Raw genomic sequence first — 26,777 nt, 5'->3', positions numbered from 1 at the left:
TTGTGGCAGGGTCGGGGATTAACCTCTTCACTCTGGGGCACATCGCACATCTGGCAGCATTAGCTGCCCGACGTGCGATATTGCGTCATAATAATCGCATTATAAAAAATAGTCAGTGCTCAATCGTTCGTTCTCTTTCACCCGTGAATTTTGATAACCATAGAAAATATGATGAAGCCAGTTTAGAGAGAATGGAGGTTACGTAGGTACAACTACAATAAATATAATCAAGACACCGACGTCGGCATCATCGCGTACCCACTTGCTCCTCATGACGCCTACGTAGGCATCACCGTATGGAAGTGGTTAAGGGAGTTATAGTGATGGAGTTTGGGAAGGTATGTAATAGGAAAAAGTAGAAGGTAAATGTGGGTAAAAGTAAGGTGATGAGATGCACAAGGGGAGAAGATGGCAGAGTTGGAAGTAAATCTTAAAGGAGAGGCTGGAGGAAGTGGATAGCTTTAGGTATTTGGAGTCGCATGTGCCAGGAAAGGAATGGAGGTGGAGATAAATTGTAGACTGAGAGAAGCAAGTAAGTGCCTTGGGGGATTGCAAAAAGTCATGAGAAATGGGCATCTGAGAATGATGCATAGAGGAGAATATATGAAGGGATGATTGTACTTGTGGCACTGTATGGGGCAGATGGTTGAAATGTAAGAGGCAGAGAGGAAAAGTAACGTGTTTGAAATGAAATGTCTGGGAAGTATGGTTGGGATTACAAGGTTGGATAGAGTGAGATATGAGGAGGTGAAGAGGGGAACTGGGGTGGAAAATGAGATTACAGATAAAGGCTGATGAAAAAGTATTGTGATGATTTGGACACGTGGAAAGAGGGAGTGAAGAAAGATTGGTAAGAGGTGTAGAAGGCATAGGTGGATGGAGTGAACTTGAGGGGACTACTGAGGATAAAATGAATGGATGGGGTGAGAGGAATTGAGCAAGAGGGGAATGTCTGTTGAGGAAGGGATAAGACAGGAGATAGGGGTGAATGGAGTGGCTGTGTATAGATGATCCTGTGATGCAAGGAAGGGAGGAGGATGGGTATGGGGTGGTAGGGAGTGGTTATGTATGAATGGTATTTTGACACAGCCCAACAAGATTTCTCCCCATCTTCTATTTTTCTGCATGAAGGGATAGAGAAGGGGGGTCGCAGATTAAGTTAAGTGGTCTTGCTGTGGATATACAGTGTCTTGCTCCATTGCATCTGACAAAGGGCAATGGGTAGGACAAGGAATGACCCATCATCCATGAGGAGCTAAGATGAGAGGGAGGAAAGGGTGGTAGTTGGGAGTGGGTATATCTCTTTTGACTTAGTTACCTCCCTTGTAATGGAGAAAAAGCCCTTGAAGTATATAGATAAAATTTTGTATTAAACCATCTTTGGCTGTCAGGGCCCTTATTGTGTAGGTGCTATTTCTTACTGCATTGGTTTTCATCCAGGCAGTAGGCAGGGATGGACCTTCATCCATAGAAAACTAAGATAAAATGGAGGACGTGGATTTTGGATGGGTATGGGATGGGTGAAGGGTGGGTGCATGCCATAGCTGTGTATTTCTCATATAGACAGCTATGGTATTTCTACTTTTCAGACAGTCTAGGGAATGACAACAACAAGCTAAGGGGAAAAAAGCCCTTCTATATATAGATAGGTAAATACATTAAATGTGTGTAATTTATAATTCTTTCCATTTACAGTTAATTTGGAGGAGTCTGATTCAAAGGATGAGAAATCATTGTATACTTCAGACTGCACAAATTCAACAGAGTCCAGCAGTAGAAATTTGGGTGAATCAACTTTTAAGAACTCTAAGTTGAGTAATCCGAAATCATCTCCATCTTCTGGTGAGGGAGCAGTGACTACCTCCACAGTGTCTTGTAAATCAAATGAGAGTTTTTATCGTGATGTGAATGGAAGACAGAAAGAACAAGGCATAATGTCGGCAAAGGACTTTCCCGGACAACCAGCTGGAGAAACTGTGAAAGTGCAGAAAACTAAGGAGTTGGAAAAGATTTTGAAAGAAATTAAGGGGGATATAAGTGCTGAAAACTGGCTCCCAATTTGGCATATGGCATTCCAGTGTAACAACCCAAAGCTAATGGTTGAGAAAATTTCTCAACTCTTAAAACAAACATCAGTGCAGGAAAGTACTTTTGATGTAACAGACATGGATATGAGCACTGCTTTTAAAGAAATGCATTCACAGAGACTAGCACTACAGTCTGAGTCGCAGGCCAGAGATGATGAAAGTGGTTTTGTCAAGCCACACGAGATTGTGAAATCACGGCCCGTGAACCTGAGGGATGGTAGTTCTCAGTCCATGGAAAATGTTAGAAATCCTGATATGATGAGAATTGCAGAGAATCCTTCAAAAAAAAGGTTGCATCTTTACAAGACTGAGTCGTTACCTCTTGCTAAAGGAGATATTGGTAATAAAGAATGCAATTCTAGAAACCTCTGCATGCCTGCAGGAGCACAGAAAGGAACCTTCTTATTACTTCCTGGTATTGAGAATTCCAGTCAATCTGGGTTTGAATCTTCATTGTTTTTGCCAAGACAACAAATTGTTTTGCAAATGGATCAGGAGCCTAAGCAAAAAGTAGAAGAAATGATGAAGAATTTGCAGGTTTCCCAGTTGAACTCTCAAATGCAAAAAGAAGCAACAGCAATGAATGCAAGGTCACAGCCGTCCATGGGGCTCTCACATGTAGACAAGACTTCCTCTGATGCTGCAGCCTTCTCAGATTACAATTCTTCTCAAGATCTGGCTAAAGGTTTGAGAGTAGCAAATGGAACAAAACTTGGAGGGCTTGGTAGAACAGAAAGAGAGGAGTTGGATGGTTCTGCATACAACAGCCGATCCATTAGTGTGCCATTGGGTCTACAGGACTTGGGGACTGAAAGTCAGTTGCACTCCATGGGTTACCTCCAGTCCCACATACGGCAACACTCTTTGGAAGATGTTGCTGGGCGTAACCCCCTAGCTCACACAGGTAGGGAAGGTGATAGCTTATTTAGATTGTGTGTGTAAATAAATCGTTGAATTAATTCTTATTGCCTGATTTGTTGCTTTTTTTTTTTATCTCGTTTCCATTTATTTACTTTTTATTGTTATTCTTCACAGGATTGCTTATTCCATCAGAAATCCAATTCCCCACATCCTGTTTGTTAAACTTTGCTTCCTCAGCTGGCTTCACTTTCTGCAATCCAATGCGTCACTGGCTCAAGCTGTCTCTGACAGTCACAAGGGTTAGTTTTTTCCCTTTTTTTTTTTTTTTTTTTTTTTTTTTTTTTTTTTTTTCCTATGGGAGAGAGAGAGAGAGAGAGATGTTCTTTGTAATTCAAAGTTTGAAAGTATTATTCATGAGAAATAACACAACAACACTGACCATTCTTTTGCCATAGGAAACCATCAATGGACAACCATGTAGTTCTTTGGTCTCCTTCAAGCCATCACAATGCATTGAACCTCAACAAACCTGTGATGTGAGTTTCATGGTGTGCAGCCCTGTAACTGGGAATTATGTAGCACACGTAGAGGTGTCCATCTTCAACATAGGGGACTTGGCAAAGGACCCCAGCTGTAAGCCACTCTTGAGGAAGATGATGAAGGTGTCAGCAGATGTGGAAATCCCAAAAGTAAGTTCCACATCTACAGCTTGTCAATCACAAAACTCGTGTATAATCTCCTCTATTCCTCACAAGTTTTCTTGCAGAGCTGTCTTGAATGAATGTCTGTACTCAATTACCCTTCCTTTAAGAAAACTATAATGTTCCTTTCCTGTCTTATCTGTGTCTTGTTATCTTCAAGGATTTCCTCAGCCCTACATGTAAAGTTTGCTTTGTCAATATTGTGTCTACCTTGTTTGTATGACTCATCGGTTTCACATTTCCTACTGTTATGTGGAGTTCAAGGACTTCATTTCTTATCACTTTCACTGCTTTATTATATTTTAATCCACTCCCCTCACTTTCTCATCTGTTAAAAGACATTATGGAACAGGCAAGAAGAGTATCCCATCAGGCTGCAACATTACTTCATTCACTCTGTTTCTCTGCATTTACTTGTATCTTATTCACTATCTGCCTGCTTGACAGACATCCCTCTTGCATCCTATGCTCCTCCCTTGCTTCCCCATCCATATACACACTGAACAACCATTGTGACATTACACAACCCTAGCACAGACCCACTTTCACCTTAAACCATTCACTCTATTCTCAACACTGATATGGGCTCTGCTAATGATGCTAAAACTTTTGACTCCCCTCAACTCAACAGATATCCCACATCCTAAACATCTTCAACACGTTCCTCACCACCTTGAAATTTTACTACATTTTCCATGTACATACATCCATACATATACCAAGGCTTTTTCCCCCTTACAAGGGAGGTAGCCAAAAAGGAAAAGGCATAACATCATTCCCACCCATTCCATCCCTGAATACACTCCACACCCCTCCACCCTCCCTCTTATCTTAGCACCTCCTGGATGACGGGTCATCCCTGCACCTTGTCCATTGCCCTGGGTCAGAAGCAGTGTCGCAAGACACAGCACATCCACAGCAAGGCTGCTTCATTAAATCGGCGACCCCCCTCTCCGTCCCCCTATGCATAAAAGGAGAAGACAGGGAGAAATCCCTTCAGGCTGCATCAAATTTTGCTCACACATACTACCTCACCCCCATCCCCTGCCCATTCCACCTCATGCATCACATCATCATCCATATACAACCATTCTCCATTCACCCGTCTTCTGTCCTCTCCAATCCTTCCTCAACAGACATTCCCCTCTTCCCCAAAGCCCCCTTCACCCCATCCATCCACCTCATCCTAGGACGTCCCCTCATGTTCACTCCCTCCACATCTGCCTTCCATACCTCTTTTACTAGTCTTTCTTTACTCATTCTTTCCATGTGTCCAAACCATCCTAATATTCTTTCATCAACCCTATCTCCCAACTCCCTTTCCACCCCTGTTCTCCTCCTCACCTCCTCATTTCTCATTCTATCCAGCCTAGTAACCCCCATCATACTTCTCAGACACCTCATCTCAAACACATTCAAACTCTTTCTCTCTTCCTCTCTTATGTTCCATGTTTCTGCCCCATACAGTGCTGTTGGCACAATCACTCCTTCATACACTCTCCTTAGCACCCATTCCCTAATGTCTATTCCTCATTACACTTTTTAATCCACCAAGGCATTTACTCGCTTCTCTCAATCTACATTCTACCTCCACCTTCACTCCACCTTTCCTGCCACATTTGCACCCAAGTATCTAAAACTATCCACTTCCTCCAGTCGCTCTCCCTTAATGCTCACTTCCAGTCTGCTGCCACTTTCACCCCTTGTACATCTCATCACCTTACTTTTACCCACATTTATCTTTAGCTTTCTTCTATCACATACTCTCCCAAACTCTGTCACCAACTTCCTCAATCCCTCTGAAACTACTACATTCACACTTGTCCCCTTTTCCCTTGTAAAGTGGAACTATACAGGCACTCCTCCAGTCCCCCGGCACTCTACCCTCTCTCCAGCAAACATTAAATAACCTCACCAGCCAGTCCACCATCACTGTACCTCCTTTTTTTAGACATTCTGCATGGCATCCATCCAGACCAGGTGCCTTACCTGCTTTCATCATCTTAACAACTGCCTTCACTTCATCCTTCCTTATTTCTCCTCCATTTTCCTCACTCATCACGGTCATTTTCTTAGCATTTCCCACTGCAACTATTTTGTCTATGATAGAGGAAAACTCTGTTCATAGAGAAATGATGACACTTTTATAGTACGACTGTCCCTCCATTATGTTCTCCCCCAACCCCTTGCTGCTGTCCTGTACCGTTTCTCTGAGTATTCATTTTCTGCCACCAAATATTTCCACTTGGATCTTAAGAGGCAAGAAGAAAGGGATGGGGATTCAGACTAGGCATCCTTCTCCTTGTAGCCCCACAGGGGACATTCCTAAAAGAAAAAGTAAAGGCATTTTCCATGTAGCCATCAAAATAATTTAAATGAAGATGTTTGAAATTGGCAGTGCATATTTGTGTGATGGGGTTCATCCTATTAGGATTGCATCTTTTATTGGCTATTGAGTCCCCAGTAGGCAAATTCTTTGGGGGTGGGGAAAAATCCCCCATTATTTGTGTACCTTTTGGATGTGTGGTATATGTATAGTGGTGTTTTGAAAGGCTGGAGAAACCGTGTGTTGATTTTCCAGGTTGAAGTGTCCACCGCAAGTGGTGGCACTCTGGATTTTGGTATTTTGGCCGAGGGATGCAGTACCACCAGAGAGGTGACTTTGATCAACAAGTCAAATGTCCCCATTCCAGTTTTTCTTAAAATAAATCAGGTAAAGTTGCTCTTGGTCAAGTTTCACTTGAAGAAGAAAAATGAAAATATCTTGATCTCTTTCGGTTTTTGTCTGGATACTTTATTTTGGATATGCTAGTATGGCTGATATTTTGTATTTAGGGACCAGTGAAGGAACCCCTTTTCTACTGGGAGAATGAGGCAAACACAAAGTTGAAGATCTCCACTCCAGAAGCAGCTTTCTGTGAACTGCAGCCAATTGGTCATACAACCGGGTCTTCTCCCTTCACAGCAAAAGTTACTCTTAAAGCTCCAAGTTTGGCAGAAATGAAAGGTTTAGTATGGTATTTGAAACCTGAAGCATGAATGGAACCATTTCATTAATAAGTTTGTTGATGATGCAAGTGTTTGTTAACTAAATTGATTTTGTTGCAGTGAAAGAAGATGTCATCAGTATAAAAGGTGTATTACAAGTGTGTGTAGATTCACCCAGAGGAACCCAAGTTATGATTGCTTCTGTACCCATGCAGGTGAGACAAATGAATTTCTGGCATATTATTTACTGAAGAAATTAGTTTGTACCCTGAGGTGTGTAAATTTACTCGTGGCAAACCAAATTATAATGATATTGATGCCCATGCAGGAAACATGAATGAGATGTATTATTTTCTAAAGAAATTGGTTTGTGCCCTGATGGTATTAGCATGGCTTGTTCAACAGGCTGAGGTGGCAGTTGTGAGGCTGAGTTCCTTGAAAACAGAAGAACCACTTGAACTTGAAGCAAATCTTGGGGAATCCTCTGTGGCAGAGATTCCTCTTGTCAATGCTTCAAGCATACCTTTGGTCGTGTCGCTTGATGTCTGCCACCAGGAGAAAGGCTTCCATGTAGTGCCAAACCTCATGAAAATAAAGGCTCGTACTCGGGTTACATTTAGCCTTATTTTCAAGCCTCAAACCTTGGGGAGGTTGGAAAGGTGGGAAAAATCTTTGTATGTGTGTGTGAAGAAATTAGTAATGCACCGTTTGATATTGACATTTTCAGTTTCATAATAAACCTGGGTGTTTCCTTCCCATTTCAAATTCTAGTAAAGTGACAGTGTGTGTTGAGCCGAAGGGAATAGAATATGAAATTAAGATTGCTGGAGTCTGCCGAGAAGGGAGTCGTGCTGAAGTCGTTCAGCAGAATAGTATCCACTTTGGGTCTGAGAAGCATAGAACTGTGTCAAAATGCATGAGTAATCCAACTGCACTGGAGGTAAGTCTTGTAATTGCATTTAGTTCAGAAAACTTGTATTTGTGCATAAAGTATAGTTGACTTTGAACCTGTTGACTCGGTTGTACCATGCGTGGCATTTCAGCAGAGAAAAGAGGAGGATGAACCTGCACTGGAAAGCAACAAGGCCAGCTTTGTGTGGGGAACTGTTTCTTTGAACAGCACTTCAACCCAGAAGTGTATTTTGAAGAATGTGCGAAGTACATTGTATCTGACCCTACACGTTGAAATCCGGGGAGACCAATGTTTTCAGGTGAGTACTGGGATATTGACTGCATTGCCACATATTTTACTCAGTGGAACAAGGCAGGAAAATGACAATGATGGAATAGAAGAATGATGGGGCCATAGTATGAGATACAATGAGCATTTAAAGCAAAGAAAACTGGTAAAGTATCTGGGTTCATTGGTTGTCCCATGGAGTGTAGAGATGAAGGAACAGTTATATTGGATTGGCTAAAGAGTTCTGAGTCTGACACAGGAGACTTCATTTTCATAATGGCCTACTATGCATCTGTGTATGTATTTATGTATATATGCGTGTGTCAGAAATTTTTGTATACTTTGAGATGTCAAGTTTGGACATGTTCATGTAGATGGATAGAAACAAGTTTGTTGTATTTTTCAGATTGTCAATGACAAAGGCAAGAATGTTCGTGAATTACAAGATGTTCTGAAGCCTTTTGAAGAAATATCAATAAAGGTTGCTTACACACCTACCTCTGTTAGTCCTCACAAAGGCATCATTGTTTGTAAACCACAAGGGTTTTCAAAGCGGATTGTCTTCCAGGTAAGACCTGATTTAGTTTTGATTGGCAATAAGTGCAAATGATTGTGTAGTTTGGACAATTCAGTTGGGTCATTCAGAAGGTTTCCAGGGATCAGGCCATAGTGGCAAGGTTGGGCCATTGTTCATTCAGTGTACATACATACATATACCAACAGCCTTTTCCACCTTAGAAGGGAGGTAGCCAAATTCAAAGGCATAAATCCACTCACTCCCATTCATTTCATCCCCACATACTCCGCATCCGACTTAGATATGGACCAAAAGGTCTTCTGATGGCATGCTTTGCCTTTGTAATCTTTTGTTACTTCATTTCCATTCACCACCCCTCCCTCCCTGTTTCCTTGGCTCCTTCTGGATGATGGGTCATCCCTGCATCATGCCCATTGCCCTAGGTCAGAAGCAGTGTAGCAAGACACACCACATCCACAGCAAGGCTGCTTCATTTAATTGGTGACCCCCCTCTCCTTCCCTTCATGCAGAAAGAAGACTGGGAGAAATCCCTTTGGGCTCTGTCAAAATGTTCATGTATACTCCCTCACCCCCCCACTCCCCACACACTTCCTTCCATGCATCACAGCATCATCCATACACAACCATTCTCCACTCACACCTATTTTCTGTCATTTCCCTTCCTTCCACAACAGACATTTCCCTCTTTCTCAATGCCCTTTTTACCCCATCCATCCATCTCGTCCTTGGTGGCCCCCTCATGTTCACTCCTTCCACTTCTGCCTTCCAGACCTCTATTACTAATCTTTCTTCACTCATTCTTTCCATGTGTTGAAACTATCCCAATACTTTTTCATCATCCCTATCTCCCAACTCCCTTTCTACCCCTGCTCTCCTCCTCACCTCCTTGTTTCTCACTCTATCCAGCCTAGTAATCCCTACCATGGTTTTGAGGCATTTTATCTCAAACACGTTTAAACTTTTTCTCTGATATGTTCCATGTTTCTGCCCCATACAGTGCTGTGGGCAGTCACTCCTTCATACAATCTCCTCATAGCATCCATTCCCAGATGTCTATTTCTCATTACACTTTTCAATCCCCCAAGGCATTTACTTGCTTCTCTCAATCTTCATTCTACCTCCACCCCTCCCTTTCCTGCCACATTTGCACCCAAGTATGTACACCTATCCACTTCCTCCAGTTTCACTTTGCCCCTCTCCTAATCCACTTGATCAAAACCCTCTCATAAGCCTTCCTTCCCAACTACACTCATCAAACTGATCCCTCTAGAGTCTAAAGCTACTACACTCACACTTGTCCCCTTTTCCTTTGTAAAGTAGAACTATACAGGCACTCCTCCAGTGTTCTAGCACTCTACTATCTTTCTATCTTTAAGACAGTAAGAATGGCAAAAAAGAGTAGAACAGGCCGGTCTGTAGTGGTATGGTCATGTTATAAGAATGAATGATAATAGATACCCTTAGAAGATGCATAAACCCTGGTTTTCAGGAGGGAGAGGAAGGGGATGAAGGAAGTCAAAAGAGGTTGTGGTCAAGATGTTTGACAAGTGAGTGTTGGAGATGACTAGGGTGAGGAGCTTTTCAAAGAGGGAGGGGTGCACAGTGGATGAAGTGGCATTATTGCTAGGAAAGGGATGAGGTGCCACCTTTGTATTGTTTAAGGGGGAAGGTGTGAAAGATGTGTGTGTGGTGAAAGTGAAGTGGGGGTGAAGATATTCCTGTCCCATGCCTAGCCACCTTGCTTTTTGAGTAACTATTGACTGGAAGAAAAATAAGTCTTCCGTCTCTTACTATTTTTGTTCTAGATTCCAGTAGCTGGATATGGAGGAAGCAGTAGTTTGGCTTTCCCAGATGTGAACTGGGAGGGGAACTTCACGATCCCAAACCTGATTGTCACTGAACCTGCACTGCTCAATACCTTCATTCACAACAAAGGAAGCAGGGCAGCTTTTGTAAAGCTTCAACTCTTTAAAGGTAATTTTTTTTTTTATTTATTTATTTATTTATTATTATTATTTTTTTTTATGCATTTCCTGTCTTTCCCTCCCTTCTTCCCCCTATCTGTCCCATTTAGTCCCCTTTTACGACATGCATAAGGACTTCTTTTCCCCTCTACCACAGGGGTCAAACAGTTTTTATTATTGCATGGAGTGGATGAGCTGGGGAGGGTTGCCATGTAATGAAACAGTGGGGGTAAACCAGCTTTGGCTTCTGGGCCGATCTGTGTTTCTGACTTAGGCAGTGGGATATGGCCCTTCATCAACAAGGAGTTAAGATTAAAGAGAAAACAAATTGTTGTTGGGTGGGTAAAGGGTGGGAGCATGCCTCAGCTAGCCACCTCTCGTATAAAGGGGGAAAGGCCTTTTGGTATTTTCATGTACGTGTATAGTTAAGAAAATCAACATGTATGTATGTATGTAAGAAATTTATTGGATTGGAAGTCAGTTTCTCGATCTTCATAATATTTACAACCTGGAATTGAGATGTTGTTTATTAACACGTTTTCCAGACCAACACTGCAAGGAACCCTTACCACTTGAACAAGCCAGTGTGCAGCCCATGGAATTGGTGGTCGGTGCTATGGACAAGAGGGCTTTGGTGATTGTAATTGCAACTAACGTATTCAACTATAAAGCTACTCCTGGATGTATTGGGTATTTACAAGTTACGTCCGGAGATGAGATATTACGGAAGGGTTTTAGAAGGTACCTTTTCCTTTTTCTTTCTTTGTTCCTGGTTCATTCTTAATTTGAGAACTAGATTGATGTAGTTACAAACAGAAGAGGTCTGTATACAAGTACCAATGCTCTTTTCCACCTTGGTAAAGGTGGAAGGTCAAGTTACTGTATGCATATACTCATGGGAGGAAAATACCAGTACACTTAGAGGAATCTCCCAGGCTGCTTCATTTAGAGGAATCTCCCAGGCTGCTTCATTTAGAGGAATCTCCCAGGCTGCTTCATTTAGGAAGATTATACAATATATATGGGAGAAATGTGACAGCATTCTTAGGGGTGGTACATACATAAAATCAAACGTGCATAGATATGGTAACCACCGAGAACGTTTGCTTCACTTTTGAGGTTGCACCTCTTCATGATGTCCCATGGTCTTTCAGGCAGCAGTCAAAGAAGGCAGTGGCACCAAAAGGAGTCAGTGACCCAAGCTTGCTCAGCATTGACTGGGATGTTCATTACAGTGGCGAAGAATTGGTACTGGAAGACTTGATCTCTCCACATGTAGAGGACAGGAAGGTTTTCTACAAGGGAATAACAAGGAAAAAGGTTAAAAGTGCCCTTTAGTATTATGAAATTGTAATAAGTGATTTTATTCATAAGATAGAACTTGTAAATTATTTTTATAGTTATTTTTTTGTCTGGTTCTTTACACAATAGATTGGTATACATGCTAAAGAAAAGAGTGGGCTTGATAACTCCAGCACAGTGTTTGTACAACTTGCTGCTGAAGATACTGTGGTGTCTGATGTTGGTGGCATGAGCATCTGTGACAGGTAGGTGCTGGGTGAAGTGGAAAGGTCTCAAAAAGATCTTCAGATGGACCATACTTGTTGTGGGATAGGTGGGGGTGTGCCTTGGCTGGCTGCCTCCCTTATAAGGGGAAAGAATAATTTTGGTATATAGGTAAATATTCATTATTTCTGAAACATGGAAGTCAGTCCTATGATAAATGATTTTCTATTATAAAAGATGAGAGGGAGGGGTGGTGAATGGGTGGGAGTGGAATTATGCATTTTGACTTTGGCTACCTCCCTTGTAAGGGGGAAAAAGCCCTTGGAATATGTATGTATATGTTTTTTAGTTGAATCTAATGAAGATGAACCTTTCAAGTTGTTTTCTTTGATGTAGGGTGATTTTATTTTCAGAAATATAGTTCACTCCCCTCCAGAGAAACAACAGTCTTCTGCAGACAAGAGTGATACATCAGAGAGCTCTTGGAGTGTGGAGCCCTCTAGTCTTGTCATAGATTCAAATGACAAAAACAGCCATGCTGTCCTCATGATCAATCACACAACCCAACCCCAAGCACTGGAGGTATGTCTTTCTCTTCTCTCTTGTATGAAAGCTGATTTGATTTGATTTTTTTCTGTTCTTGTAGCACCAATGACAGGCATGCACCCACCTATCCACCTATCCCTCTCACTCAAACTCACCATGTCAGTTGTGGCATGTTGCTGGGTTTTTTAGGTTGATGTTAAGTCACCTCCCTGCCTGGTCAGGGCTGTGTATCCCACACTCATCCAAACCCTTTTGTTTTCTCTTTTGTGGATGAAGGGCCATCCATGCCTGGGTCAGAAACAATGCAGCAAGAAGCAAGACCCAGCACAACAACACAACAGATCCTGACAGCTGACCCACACCTCTTCATTACATGGCACTCCTTCCCTCCTCACTCATTCACAAATAATTAGAAAAGACAAGGAGAAATGTCTTCAGGCCTAACAGTCATCTTTGATTTGTTTCAGGTTGTTTCTAAAACTTCTTGGTTAAATGTCATACCTCGGGAACTGATTCTTCCAAGCATGGGCTCTGCCAGCCTGAAGATATCTCTCAACCAGATAAATGTTAAGACATCACAGACTACAGCCACTGTCCAGGTGAGGTGTAATGAAATTGTGTAACCACTGTGTATTTAACTAGTTGTATTATACGGGAAGGAGAGCTATGCTTATTGTGACCCATCTTTGTATCTCCCAGCATCTAGTTTGTTCTTAAATTCTTGTATGGTGTCTGCACATACTATTGTTTTGTCTAATTTGTTCCAGATAACTACCACTATGTGGAAAAACTGTTTTTTTTTTTTAATCTCTTCTATAACTATCCTTTTTTAGTTTCTTTTCATGTCCTCTTGTTTTTCTTTTATCCCACTTTAATAAGTCTTCTCTGTCAAGGACTTCCATGCCTTTCATGATTCTGTAAATGGCCAATAGATCTCCTCTTTCTCTTCTTTGTTCCAGGGTTGGTAATTCCAGTTTAGACAATCTTTGTTTGTATGTGAATTTTGAAAGTGTTGGGGCCATCTTTGTTATTGCCCTTTGGATTCTTTCTAATTTCTTTATATTCTTTTTTGTACTGGGCGTCCATAGTGTTGCAGCATACTCCAGCCTTGGTTTTATCAGTGCGACTAATATATTTTTTTTTTTTTACCAGTACTTCATCCAAGTAATAAAAAAACACCTTTATTGATCTTAGTAAATTGTAGGTTTCTCTGACTATTTTATTTATATGCTTTTCTGGGGACATGTCTTTGGTGATAATTACTCCTAGGACCTTTTCGGAGCTAACTTTTTTTACTCCCTTTGTACCAATTTTATATTGTCTTGATATTCTTTTTTGCTTTTCCAAACTCTATTATACTACATTTCTTGATTTCGAAGTTTACTTCCCACTTTTGGCTCCATTCCCAGACTTTGTCCAGGTCTCTAGCAATTCAGTCTTTTTCTGTACTTACTTTTAGTAATTTTGCATTGTCTGCAAAGAAGTTCATATAACATTCTACAACTTCATCCATGTCCTTTGTATATATAGCAAACACTATTGGAGCTAATACTGGTATTGGAGATGGTTAAGGAAAATGGAGAAAAGTGGGAGGTGAGCCAGCTGTTGTTTGCGGATGACACTGCGCTTGTGGCAGGATCGGAGGAGGGATTGAGGTAGTTGGTGACAGAGTTTGGGAGAGTGTGTGATAGAAGAAAGCTGAAGATAAATGTGGGTAAAAGTAAGGTGATAAGATGTTCAAGGGGTGAAAGTGGCAGTAGACTGGAAGTGAGCATTAAGGGAGAGCGACTGGAGGAAGTGGATAGTTTTAGATACTCGGGTGCAAATGTGGCAGGAAAAGGCAGAGTGGAGGTGGAGGTAGAATGTAGATTGAGAGAAGCGAGTAAATGCCTTGGTGGATTAAAAAGTGTAATGAGGAATAGACATTTGGGAATGGATGCTAAGAGGAGACTGTATGAAGGAGTGATTGTGCCAACAGCACTGTATGGGGCAGAAACATGGAACATAAGAGAGGAGTTTGAATGTGTTTGAGATGAGGTGCCTGAGAAGTATGATGGGGGTTACTAGGCTAGATAGTGAGAAATGAGGAGGTGAGGAGGAGAACAGGGGTGGAAAGGGAGTTGGGAGATAGGGTTGATGAAAGAGTATTAGGATGGTTTGGACACATGGAAAGAATGAGTAAAGAAAGACTAGTAAATGAAGTATGGAAGGCAGATGTGGAGGGAGTGAACATGAGGGGATGACCTAGTATGAGGTGGATGGATGGGGTGAAGGGGGCTTTGGGGAAGAGGGGAATGTCTGTTGAGGAAGGACGGGAGAGGACAGAAGACGGGTGAATGGAGAATGGTTGTATATGGATGATGATGTGATGCATGAGGTGGAATGGGTGGGGAGATGGTTGGTGAGGTAGTATGTGTGAGCAAAATTTGATACAGCCTGAAAGGATTTCTCCCCGTTTCTCCATTTATGCATGAAGGGACGGAGAGGGGGGGTCGCCGATTTAATGAAACGGCCTTGCTGTGGATGTGCTGTGTCTTGCGACACTGCTTCTGACCCAGGGCAATGGACAAGGTGCAGGGATGACCCGTCATCCAGGAGGTGCTAAGATGAGAGGGAGGGTGGAGGGGTGTGGAGTGTATTCAGGGATGGAATGGGTGGGAATGATGTTATGCCTTTTCCTTTTTGGCTACCTCCCTTGTAAGGGGGAAAAATGCCTTGGTATATGTATGTATGTAATACTGAACCTTGTGGGACTCCTCTTATCATTTCTTCCCAGGTTGAGTTTTTATCTCTGAGTACCACCCTCATTTTTCTCCCATGCAAGAAATCTTCCATCCATTTGAATAATTTTCCTTGTACATCTGTTGTTTCGAGTTCTTAATAGCTTTTTGTGTGGTACTTTATCAAATGCCTTTTGTAAGTCCAGGAAAGCACAAGCTACTCATCCATCCCTTTCTTGCATTATATCTATTAATCTTGAATAAAAACAAATCAAGTTTGTGGCAAATGATCTTCCTTGTCTAGAACCAAATTGTTTTGGATTCAGTATATTGTTCTCTTCCAGATGTTTATTCCATCTATTTTTGATAACTTTTTTTACATATTTTAGCTATTGTGCTTGTAAGGGAGACTGGTCTATAGTTTGTTAGGTCCTACTTATCTCCCCCTTTATATATTGGCACAGTATTGGTATTTTTCCAGGCTCGCAGTACCTTTCCTTCTTTGAGAGAGCAATCTATTATCTTGCATATTTTGTCCGTTAGGTCATATATACATTCTTTTAGTATCCAGTTTGCAATTCCATCTGGTCTGTGTGATTTTCTGATATCAAGATTTATTTGATCCCTTGTTTCTTTCTGTGTCACAATTATTTCTTTCATTGGGGGGATTTTTCTCTTTCCTTCATCCCAATTGTGCATATTTTCATTTGTGAATACAGATCTGAAATGCCTGTGTGGAAAAGTGAGTGTGTGTGTGTGTGTGTATTTACTTGTATTATACGGGAAGGGAGCTATGCTCGTGGTGACCCGTCTTTGTCTCTTTCAGCATCAAGTTTTTTCTTAAAATCTTGAATAGTGTTTGCACACACTGTTTCTTTGTCTGATTTGTTCCAGGTATCTATCACTCTGTGTGGGAAGCTTTTTTTTTCAGATCTCTTCTGTAATTATGAGTTTCTTTTCATGTCCTCTTGTTTTTCCATTGTCCCATTTCAATAAATCATTCTTATCTAAGATTTCCATTCCTTTCATAATTCTATAGATAGTAGGTCTCCTCTTTCCCTTCTTTGTTCCAGAGTTGGTAATTCTAATTTGGACAGTCTTTGTTCATATGTCATTTTGGAAAGAGTTGGTGCCAGTTTTGTTGTTGCTCTTTGTATTCTTTCTAATTTTTTATATTATTTTTGGTACTGGGTGTCCATAGTGTTGCTGCATGCTCGAGGAGACAAATGCCACTTTTATTGACCTCTAAATTGTAGGTTTCTCCGACTATTTTATTGTGTTTGTCCAGTGTCATGTCTTTGCTGATCATCACTCCAAGGTCTTTTTCTGAGTTTATTTTTTTTACCTGGTGAGGAACAGTGTGGGTTTAGGACAGGTAGAGGTTGTGTAGATCAGATTTTTGTGGTAAGACAGATATGTGAGAAAGCTATAGGAAAGGGGAAGGATGTTTTCTGGGCCTTTATGGATCTGGAAAAGGCTTACGACAGGGTAGACAGAAAGGCACTGTGGGAGGTTATGCGGATATACGGGATTGGAGGAAAGCTTCTGGGAGCTGTCAAGAGTTTTTATGAGAGTAGTAGAGCTTGTCAGGATTAGAAATGGAGAGAGTGAGTGGTTTGAGGTAAAGGTGGGACTTCGTCAGGGATGCGTTATGTCACCCTGGCTGTTCAACTTATACATGGATGGGGTGGTGCGAGAGGTGAATGCAAGGGTAGTGGGTCAGGGATTGGAGATGGTTAAGGAAAATGGAGAAAAGTGGGAGGTGAGCCAGCTGTTGTTTGCAGACGACACTGCGCTTGTGGCAGGATCGGAGGAGGGATTGAGGAAGCTGGTGACAGATTTTGGGAGAGTGTGTGATAGAAGAAAGCTGAAGATAGATGTGGGTAAAAGTAAGGTGATGAGATGTACAAGGGGTGAAAGTGGCAGTAATCTGGAAATGAGCATTAAGGGAGAGCAACTGGAGGAAGTGGATAGTTTTAGATATTTGGGTGCAAATGTGGCAGGAAAGGGTGGAGTGAAGGTGGAGGTAGAATGTAGATTGAGAGAAGTGAGTAAATGCCTTGGTGGTTTAAAAAGTGTAATGAGGAATAGGAATCTGGGAATGGATGCTAAGAGGAGACTGTATGAAGGAGTGGTTGTGCCAACAGCACTGTATGGAGCAGAAACATGGAACATGAGAGAGGAAGAGAGAAGGAACTTGAATGTGTTTGAGATGAAGTGTCTGAGAAGTATGATGGGGGTTACTAGGCTAGATAGAGTGAGAAATGAGGAAGTGAGGAGGAGAACAGGGGTGGAAAGGGAGCGGGGAGATAGGGTGGATGAAAGAGTATTAGGATGGTTTGGACACATGGAAAGAATGAGTGAAGAAAGACTAGTAAAGGAGGTATGGAAGGCTGATGTGGAGGGAGTGAACATGAGGGGACGTCCTAGGATGAGATGGATGGATGGGGTGAAGGGGGCTTTGGGGAAGAGGGGAATGTCGGTTGAGGAAGGACGGGAGAGGACAGAAGACAGGGGTGAATGGAGAATGGTTGTATATGGAAAATGTTGTGATGCATGAGGTGGATTGGACGGGGGAATGGGGGTGAGGTAGTGTGTTTGAGCAAAAATTTTGACGCAGCCCGAAGGGATTTCTCCCCGTCCTCTCCTTTATATGGGGGGACGGAGAGGGGGGGGGATCGCCGATTTAATGAAGCGGCCTTACTGTGGATGTGCTGTGTCCTGCGTCACTGCTTCTGACCCAGGGCAGTGGACAGGGTGCAGGGATGACCCGTCATCTAGGAGGTGCGAAGATGAGAGGGAGGGTGGAGGGGTGTGGAGTGTTTTCGGGGATGAAATGGGTGGGAATGTTTTTGTGCCTTGTCCTTTTTGGCTACCTCCCTGGTAAGGGGGGAAAAAGCCATGGTATATGTATGTATGTATGTACCTCCTCTTCATCAATTTTATAATCTCTCGATATTCTGTTTTTATTTTTCCAAATTCCATTATACTACATTTCTTGATATTGAATTTCACTTCCCACTTTTGAGTCCATTTCCAGATTTGTTGTAATAAGTTGCAATCCTCCTCTGTTCTTACTTTCTTAAGTATTTTTGTGTCATCTGCAAAGAAATTCATGTAACACTCTACTCCTTCATCCATGTCATTTATGTATATGGCAAACATGATTGGGGCCAGTACTGATCCATGAGGGACACCACTTATCATTTCTTCCCAATTTGAGATTTTATCTCTAATTACTACTCTCATTTTCCTCCCAGTCAGGAAGTCTTTCATCCATTCCAATAATTTTCCTCTGATGCCACCTATTGACTATTTTCCTAATTAGTTTCTTGTGTGGTACCTTTTCAAATGCTTTTTGTAGGTCCAGATAGGCACAGTCTGCCCAACTGTCTCACTCTTGTATTATATCTATTAATCTAGAGTAGAAGCAAATCAAGTTTGTTGTACATGATCTTCCTTGTCTGAATCCAAATTGATTTGGATTTAGTATAGTTTTTTTTTTTTCCCCATCTATTTTTGATGACCTTTTCACAAATTTTTGCTACTGTGCTTGTCAGGGAGACTGGTCTATAATTTGATGGATCTTCCTTGTTTCCTCCCTTATAAATTGGTACAATGTTTGCATTCTTCCAGTCCTGTGGCACCTTTCCTTCTTGAAGTGAGAATTTTATTATATTGTATATTTTATCTGTTAATTCCTCCATGCATTCTTTCAGTATCCAATTTGCAAATCCGTCTGGACCATGTGATTTTCCGACATCAATGGTTTTGATTTGGTTGCTGATTTCCTTGTTACAATTATTTCTTTCATCGTGTGTGTGCATGTAAAAGTGAGTGTGTGTGTGTGTAAATATGCTTTTTTTCCAGCTAATTGTAGCATACAGGAAAAAAGCCATGCTCATTGGGTCCTCTTTTTTTGTGAGTGATAGTAATTAACGTGGAATGTTGGAGTATAAGGGTTTTTTAAGAAAAGAGGCAGATTTGAAATGGTTTCCTTTGTCAGATATGTTCAGAAAATGGTGATCGAAGCTTTCAAGTTCATCTGAGGCTTGTACCCATTTCAAGCAAAACGAACAATAAAGAGAATCCTGTTGCACCAAAAGCTTTTTTAAGCCGTGAATCAAAAAGGAATGTAAGCAAAATTACAGACCACAACCAGGATAAAAGGTACAAGTTTTACTTTTTGCTGTTTGATTGAATGCTGGTCAAGTTAATGACTTAATATATTAGAGGCTTCTCTTAAGACAAAATGAAAAATATTGATTGGAATCCCCTTTCTTGTAGCAGAGTCATGAGGCAAAGTAATGAAGCTGAAAATTCTAACAAAATTTTATCATCCAAACTGAGGTAAGTTATAATATTTTCTGTGGTTATTAATATTCAGAGTAAAAGAATGACTTTATAACATGACTATTGCGGTGTATCATTGTACATCAGGCAGCTGATGCTGCCTGAGAGAATTTGACTTATATTGAAGAGGTTAAAATGATGAGAGCAGGCAAGGCAGCTGGGTTAGATGGGTGTTGTGTGGAGTGTATTAAAAAAAGGGAGGTACAGTGATGATGACTGGCTGTTGAGGTTGTTTAATGTTTGTCTAAAAGAGGGTAGTGCTGGAGGACAGGAGTGCCTGTATAGGACCACTTTACAAGGGAAAAGGGGACAAATATGAGTGTAGTAGTTTCAGAGGGATCAGATTGATGAGTGTAGTTGGGAAGGCTTCTGGGAGGGTTTTGATTGAGAGGATTAGGAGAGCAACAGTAATTGGTGAGGAACAGTGTGGATTTAGGGTAAGGGTTGCATGGATCAGATTTTTTGTGGTAAGACAGATATGTGAGAAAGCTTTAGCAAAGGGTGAGGATGTTTTTTTTGGGGCCTTTATGGATTTGGAAAAGGCTTATGACAGGGTAGACAGGAAGGCATTGTGGTAGGTTTTGCAAATGTATGGGATGGGAGAAAAGTTTTTAACAGCAGCCAAGAGTTTTTATGAGAGTAGTAGAGCCTGTGTTAGAATTGGAAATGGAGAGAGTTGTATGTGGTAAAGCTGGGACTTAACCAGAGATGTCATGTCACCATGACTGTTCAGTATGTACATAGGGGATTGGAGATGGTTAAAGAGAATGAAAATAAATAAGAGATAAGCCAGTTGTTTGCTGACAACACTGAGCTTGTAGCAGGATCAACGTAGGGATTAAGGAAGTTAGTGACAGACTTTGGGAGGGTGTGTGAAAGGAGGAAGTTAAAGGTAAATGTGGGTAAGAGTAAGGTGATGAGATGTACAAGGGGAAAGGATGGCAGCAAATTGGAAGTGAGTATTAAGGGAGAGAGACTGAGGAAGGGGATAGCTGTAGATACTTGGGGGCACATGTGGGAAAGGGAGGAGTGGAGATGGAGGTAGAATATTGATTGAGAGAAGCAAGTAAATGCCTTGTGGGATTAAAAAATGTAATGAGATAGACTTTTGGGAATGGACACTAAGAGGAGATTGTATGAAGGGGTGATTGTACTGACAGCACTGTATGGGGCAGATACATGGAACAAAAGAGAGGAATTTAAATGTGTATGAGATGAAGTGTTTGAGAAGTACGGTAGGGGTTACTAGGTTGGATAGTGAGAAATGACGAAAATGAGGAGGACAGTGGTGGTGGAAAAGGAGTTGGGAGAAGGGTTGATGGAAGAGTTTTGGAAAGAATATGTGAAGAAAAATTAGTAAAAGAAATGTGGAAAGCAGAGGTGGATGGAGTAAACAGGAGGGTGCAACCGAGGATGAGATGGATGGATGGGGTAAAAGAGGTATTGAGTGAGAGGGGAATGTCTGTTGAGGAAAGAAGTGAAAAGACAGATAGAGGTGAGTGGAGAATGGTTGTATATGGATGATGCTGTGATGCATGGAAGGGAGTGGGTGGGGGATGGGGGCTTAGGGAGTGGTGTGTGAATGATGATATGATGCAGCCCAAAGACACCTCTCCTGTCTTCCCTTTTTCTGCATGAGGGGATGGAGGGGGTTCGCTGATTAAATGAAGCAGCCTTACTGTGGATGTGGTGTGTCTTGCCGCATTGCTTCTGACCCAGGGCAATGGGTGAGAGGTGGAGCCCAGAAAAGAGGGAGGGATGGTGAATACGAGTGGAGTGGATGGGGATGAAATGGGTGGGAGTGGAATTATGCCATTTGACTTTGGCTACCTCCCTGGTATGGGGGAAAAAGCACTTGGTATATGTATGCATTTTTTGGCTAAATACTTGTCACAGCTATCATGTCACAAAAACATCCTTGTACCAATTGTTCTCACTAAAACTCCTAGTGTAACTTCTCCAATCACTCGTTCTGTTTGTTTTATAGTGTAAATGAAAATAATTTATTGAGAACTTACACAATACAGATGCATCATTATTTCTTTGACTTAATTTTCATCCTTCTGTATAAGAGTAACGGGAATGCTATTTCCTCAGTAATGTGTAAAAAAAAAATTGAATTGGAAATGTATTCAAGAATAGATTAAGCTGAATTATATATTGTATTTCATGTCAAGGGTGTTGGGTATGTTGAAGAGGTACATAAGGGGAAAATTCTTAGAACCATGGCTTTAGTTACTTGCGAGGTTGCTATTATTTAAATTGTAAGTAATATTAGTTTGTAAAGACTTCCTGTAGCTCATTTGCTCTTAATCTTACTGGTCCAGCAAAGTTGAAGTGGCCTCCACCAGTCTTGCTTTCCCTGCTACTAGAGTGATGAAGGACAACCACATGAAGATCACCTTGCATAACCGAGGTTCCACAGACCACCAGGTTAGTAGTGATGCTTTGTTGAAATGCTATCTCAGAAGTGGAAGAAGGATTTTATTAGTAAAAAATGAGCCCCATTACAAGGGGGAAAGAACTTTTTGATGTGTGTATGTACAGTACAAAAATGAATAGTGAGAAATGTCATGGAGGAGAGAATGTGGGTGGTAAGAAAACTGTCATACGGGATAGAATAGAACACTGGGGTGATTTGGGGATGTGGAAAGAATGATCGAGCAAAGTAAGAACACCAGTCATCCCCATCCATAAAGTTGCCTAACCTTTTTTTAAAACCTACAGTTTCAGTGCTTACTACATGGTTACTAAGTCTATTCCATTTGTTGACTGCTATTGGTAAACCCATTATTACCTTTTTCCTCCTTAAATCTACATTTGTCCAATTTAAATCCATTGCTGCAAATCCTGTCGTGTTGTCTTAACATGACCTTGTTTGCATCACCCTTGTTAAAGCATTTGATCCACTTGAACACCTCTATTAGATCACCCTGCACTCTGCGTCTTTCCAGAGAGTGCAAGTGTGCCTAAGCCTGTCCTTGTAAAGTAAGTTTCTGAGCCCATGCATCATTTTGGTCATTCTCCTCTGTACTGATTTTAGTTAACTGATATCCATTCTATAGGATGTAGACCAAAACTGTACTGCATAATCTTATAATTATTTCAGCACATTTAGCAGTGTGTGTGCAAAGTTGCAGTAGATGGAGTGAGCTTTAGAAGATAGGGTGAAAGGGGGCTTTGGATGCATGTAGAATATCTATTGAGCTGGAAAGAGAGAATACAAAAGATAGGAAAGATTGGAAGGAGATTGTGAATGTATGAAGGGATGTCCTTTGTCAACTCGAAAATAAGTTATGAAGTAATACAAAGAAGTGGGGTTGCCACATAGTGAAGTGGTGGGGATAATCCAGCTTTATCTCTCAGGTTCTGCTGAAGAAGAGCTGTGTCTTGCTGCTTTGATTTTGACCCAAGCAGTATGAATGGTGACAGGGTAATCCTTTGTCCTGAGGATGCTGAGGTGGGAGGGGAAGACAAATGGTTTGATTTGTTTATGATGTGCACGTGTGCTTTGACTAAACCCCTTTATAATGAGAAAAGGGCCAGTGGTATATGTATCCCCTCCCTTCCACCCATCCATTCTTTCTCCTTCTCCCCTCATATATATTGAGTCAGCAATATATTAGGTTAAACAATACAGTGCATTAAGATATTTTTTTTTTCCCAGGTGACAGCACGAGTAAGCAGTGCACCATTCTTCATACGCCACCCTCAGTTCCAAATTAAGGGTGGACATTTCGTCAGTATTCCTGTGTACTTCAAGCCCCAGAAACAGGGAAAATACACTGCCAAGCTGCATTTTGTTGTGGTTGAAGACCATAAGCAGATGAATGTTATGCTCTTGGGGGAAGCTGTATAATACTACATATGATTCCTTTCATGCTGTGATACTAGGCTGCTATTAGATTTAGCACTCAGCCAGAGAGGGGCTTGGATGCCAACACCCAGGCATCAGTTAAGGGGGTACGCGACACCTGGAGGTCATTTTCTAAAATATTTAGAGTAAAGAGCTGAAACTTCTCAGGTAAATAGGTATCCATATTGCCTACATTTTAGGTGAAGCAGAATGATGTATGTACACATGTACACATGTACGTATACCAGTAGCGACATTTAAAAGTGCACAGCACCATAATACGTGGACCAATTTGTTTTATATTTTGGCTATGATTAGTCAGTAGGCACACCTAGGGCCGGTCATTGAGTAATTGAACAATTTCCTTTATACTTTTGCATACAGGCATTTCAATTTTAATGTCTGGCAAAAATCGTGAAAAATACAATTTTTTTGCTCGTTTCCATTATTACTCCAAACTCTTTCATCCTATTCAAAATATTCGAACGATCGGCCCTAGCAGTTACTAAAAGTAATATTCCCTGTAAGTTTCATCTAAATCTGATGTATATTAGATTTTTTATGATTAAAAAAAAGTAGAAAAATATCGAACGGAGATATGGCAACTTGAAATATGAATATATCTGTAACTTGCTTATAGTTTCACCAATTTGACTGATTTTTTCATGGCTTAATTCTTATTATATAATAAGTAAGTACAGTAAAAATTATCAACATATTTTAATTATAAGTACTTTAAATACTGAAAAACTAAAGTATAAGTATGTCACAGTAGTGACGACGCACAGACGACAACATCATATAATTTGCTTTTTTGCACCTTTGGCAGTTTCTTCATATGAAACCTCTCTGCTGGGGGTCTTCAGGGTATCTAAATCATTGGAAAGAGGTTTATTTTCCAGTAGTGGGCGCCTTCTCTTTCCTCATCAGATTCCCCTCGCCAATCTATGTTGGTAGGGCACCCCCTCCAGCATCATATGATGTCCCTTCTTCTTTCTTCTTCCTGTATAGCCTTGATCTTTTTCCTCTTGCTTTCTTCTTTGGATTTAATCTTCCTCTTTGAATTGTTTAGTCTAATGTTGTCCTTTACCTCTGTCACCGTCACAGAGGTGCAGGTGAGGGCGGTGGTGGAGTGAGAGGTGGTGAGATCTTTAGTCGTCTTTGACTGCTTGCCATCTTTAACTGCTGTTTTTTGTCATTGTGATGTTCTTTTGTTCTTTTTGCTACCCATGATGACTGTACTAAAGAGTAATATGTACTAGCTAAAGTAATAGATTGCAATGACAGCTCATGAGACATGCGTACTTCCCTTTTCAGAGCTAGCCGGGAACTAACGCTTAGTTTCGCACAAAGTTGGCGAAATATTCTCCCTCCACCTTCCTCCCTTCCCCTCCACAATCGTATTGGCCGTTGATACACTGGGCGAGTGTAAATTCAATCAAATTTCAACGTTATTCGCTGCGCCTGAAGGTCCTAAGTGGCACGCCTCCCTCTAGTGTGGGTTGCACCTTTAAATCTGTTCCTTTAAACCTCACCCAGGACCTTTAAATTGCGCGCGGCTGGAAAATTATTTGTCGGGATTTATTTCTAAGTGGTATACGAACATTTTGAACACAGTTTTGAAAAATGCCATCTCTTGACCAAATTCACCCCCCCAGGTGTCGCGTACCCCCTTAATTGAAGGTTGGAGTTGAACTGAACAAGTGGGAATGATGTTGAAATGGATTTATGATTATATCATTCTCATGGTCAATATTTTTTAGTCTTTTAATAGTAAGTCCTTTTCCAGTCAATAAAGAAAAATAAATAGCCAATGGTGGTGTTCAAATGCCTCCCTGTTGCTGGGTGCCTTGTTTTGCACACAAAACAATTGTGCAATGCAAATGTACTTTTAATTACGTAAGCTTTTATATAAACTTTTTACAAAGCACAATATAGTTGCTTGGGTTACTATAGTGAATTGGGGTTTTCAAGAGTGACCTAATTTTTTAATAATTGAAAGGGTCTCTTTGATTAGTGAAAGATGTATATTTTCTAGCAAATATTTGAAGTGCCATAATAAAAAAAAATCGCCTCTGGTATGAATATCATTTGCCCTCCAGTAGAAAGATTAGTCGGGAATAAACTCGACCATGATCAGTGTTTTCTTTATCCACCCTCCTCATTGTTATAATGGCTTGGGAGAGTCCTAAATTATTATTAATGCAGTCTTGTGACAATTTTGTACATGCATAAAACCTTATGAAGGGGGTGGCTCAGCCAAGGCATACATCCACCCTTCATTCATCCCACACCTATACAACACCTTTTATTTTAGGTCCTACCCACTGCTCAGGTCAGAGGCAATGCAGCAAAAAACAGTACCTACACAACATTTTTGAATAATAAACATACTTCAAATATCTTTACCTTTACTCTCGTCAGTACCACACCCATGCACGGATATGGATGGATTCAAACTTGGTGTTGTAGATACACTGTATACGTCACCATACCCATGATGACCATTACCACACCACCACACCCGACTCCTTGGCGCCAGTCCTTCCGTTCAATTGCTGAATAGACAGTCTAACAGCTCAGCACTTTCACGTCCGTCCCACCACCACTGGCATGCTACGGACATACAAACACACACACATAGTGGATACCACCAGACATAACACACGGAAATATTACATATTAACGAGCCACCCACCTGGATATATAATTAGTAATTATTGTACAAGAGACCAGTAGGTAATAAATGCAGTTGCCCCACCCATTTGAGACAACGGACTTTCATGAAATTATTGTGAACACCACGACCAAAGGCAACTCGAGAAGTGATGACCTTATCACTTCCGGAGATTAAAACTGGATCGCACCAGCCGACCAGGTCGGTTTTTGAGAGACGTGCCCTGGTGTAACAGTGTAGTAGAAACTCAACAAAAAAGGTGTGATGTAGTCTGGAACTAAAGTTTTGAGAGATGGTCAGAAACTAGGTGAAGTGCTTAGAAGATAAAGTGTACGTGGTGACTTAGAAACTAAATGGTATTTTCTTGTGTATAAAGGAAATTGTGATGAAGTGCAACTTTTAATAAAGAAAAGGAAAAGGTGTGCTTTAGAGTTTATCTTGCCGCACTAAATCCTGCCTAATGTAGCCCAAATCAATAAAGGCTACATTAATGGCGGCAGCGGTGCTCCCACGTCTGAATAGAAACAACCGTCCTCAGCCATACGACCAAGGTTACGCAACCACCCCAACTGACGAGTGGTAGTTTCATTTCATCTCCGAAGCCATTCAAGCCACGCCTACCACTCCGAAAGAACAGATCACGATCAAGGAAGAAGAAATTGTTTTACCTTCGACTTCTCATATCTTCAATCAAGCTCCCAGAAGAAAGGAATCAAGCCACTTGATTCCATTCAGCGCAACGCAAGACCACCCGTACCCGCGGCTCAGGAGACCAAGGTCACTCACTACGAAGACCTCGT

The 26,777-nt window shown here is 41.3% G+C and overlaps 1 protein-coding gene across 1 annotated transcript in view; it reads left to right on the top strand.

Annotated features, from left to right (window-relative positions):
* The window catches only part of LOC143036869 (uncharacterized), a 47,772-nt gene extending 22,396 nt beyond the window's left edge, over nt 1–25,376 (top strand). Inside the window, exons 11-30 of the mRNA XM_076204770.1 lie at nt 1,696–2,991; nt 3,123–3,247; nt 3,404–3,637; nt 6,231–6,362; nt 6,485–6,656; nt 6,758–6,852; nt 7,043–7,296; nt 7,409–7,577; nt 7,681–7,848; nt 8,224–8,385; nt 10,161–10,329; nt 10,865–11,060; nt 11,474–11,639; nt 11,751–11,866; nt 12,239–12,407; nt 12,839–12,970; nt 19,098–19,261; nt 19,379–19,443; nt 21,768–21,877; nt 23,112–25,376. Of these exons, the coding sequence (XP_076060885.1) occupies nt 1,696–2,991; nt 3,123–3,247; nt 3,404–3,637; nt 6,231–6,362; nt 6,485–6,656; nt 6,758–6,852; nt 7,043–7,296; nt 7,409–7,577; nt 7,681–7,848; nt 8,224–8,385; nt 10,161–10,329; nt 10,865–11,060; nt 11,474–11,639; nt 11,751–11,866; nt 12,239–12,407; nt 12,839–12,970; nt 19,098–19,261; nt 19,379–19,443; nt 21,768–21,877; nt 23,112–23,303 (4,286 nt within the window). The 3' untranslated portion in view covers nt 23,304–25,376. The remainder of the gene's footprint in view (nt 1–1,695; nt 2,992–3,122; nt 3,248–3,403; nt 3,638–6,230; nt 6,363–6,484; nt 6,657–6,757; nt 6,853–7,042; nt 7,297–7,408; nt 7,578–7,680; nt 7,849–8,223; nt 8,386–10,160; nt 10,330–10,864; nt 11,061–11,473; nt 11,640–11,750; nt 11,867–12,238; nt 12,408–12,838; nt 12,971–19,097; nt 19,262–19,378; nt 19,444–21,767; nt 21,878–23,111) is intronic.
* The last annotated feature ends 1,401 nt before the right edge of the window (nt 25,377–26,777 follow it).

The sequence above is a fragment of the Oratosquilla oratoria genome, chromosome 21 (genome assembly GCF_046742065.1).
Source record: "Oratosquilla oratoria isolate Oo_2021 chromosome 21, ASM4674206v1, whole genome shotgun sequence".
Classification (NCBI taxonomy): Eukaryota; Metazoa; Arthropoda; class Malacostraca; order Stomatopoda; family Squillidae; genus Oratosquilla; species Oratosquilla oratoria.
Note: the sequence above shows the minus strand (reverse complement) of the source record. Positions and strands in the feature narration are given on the sequence as shown.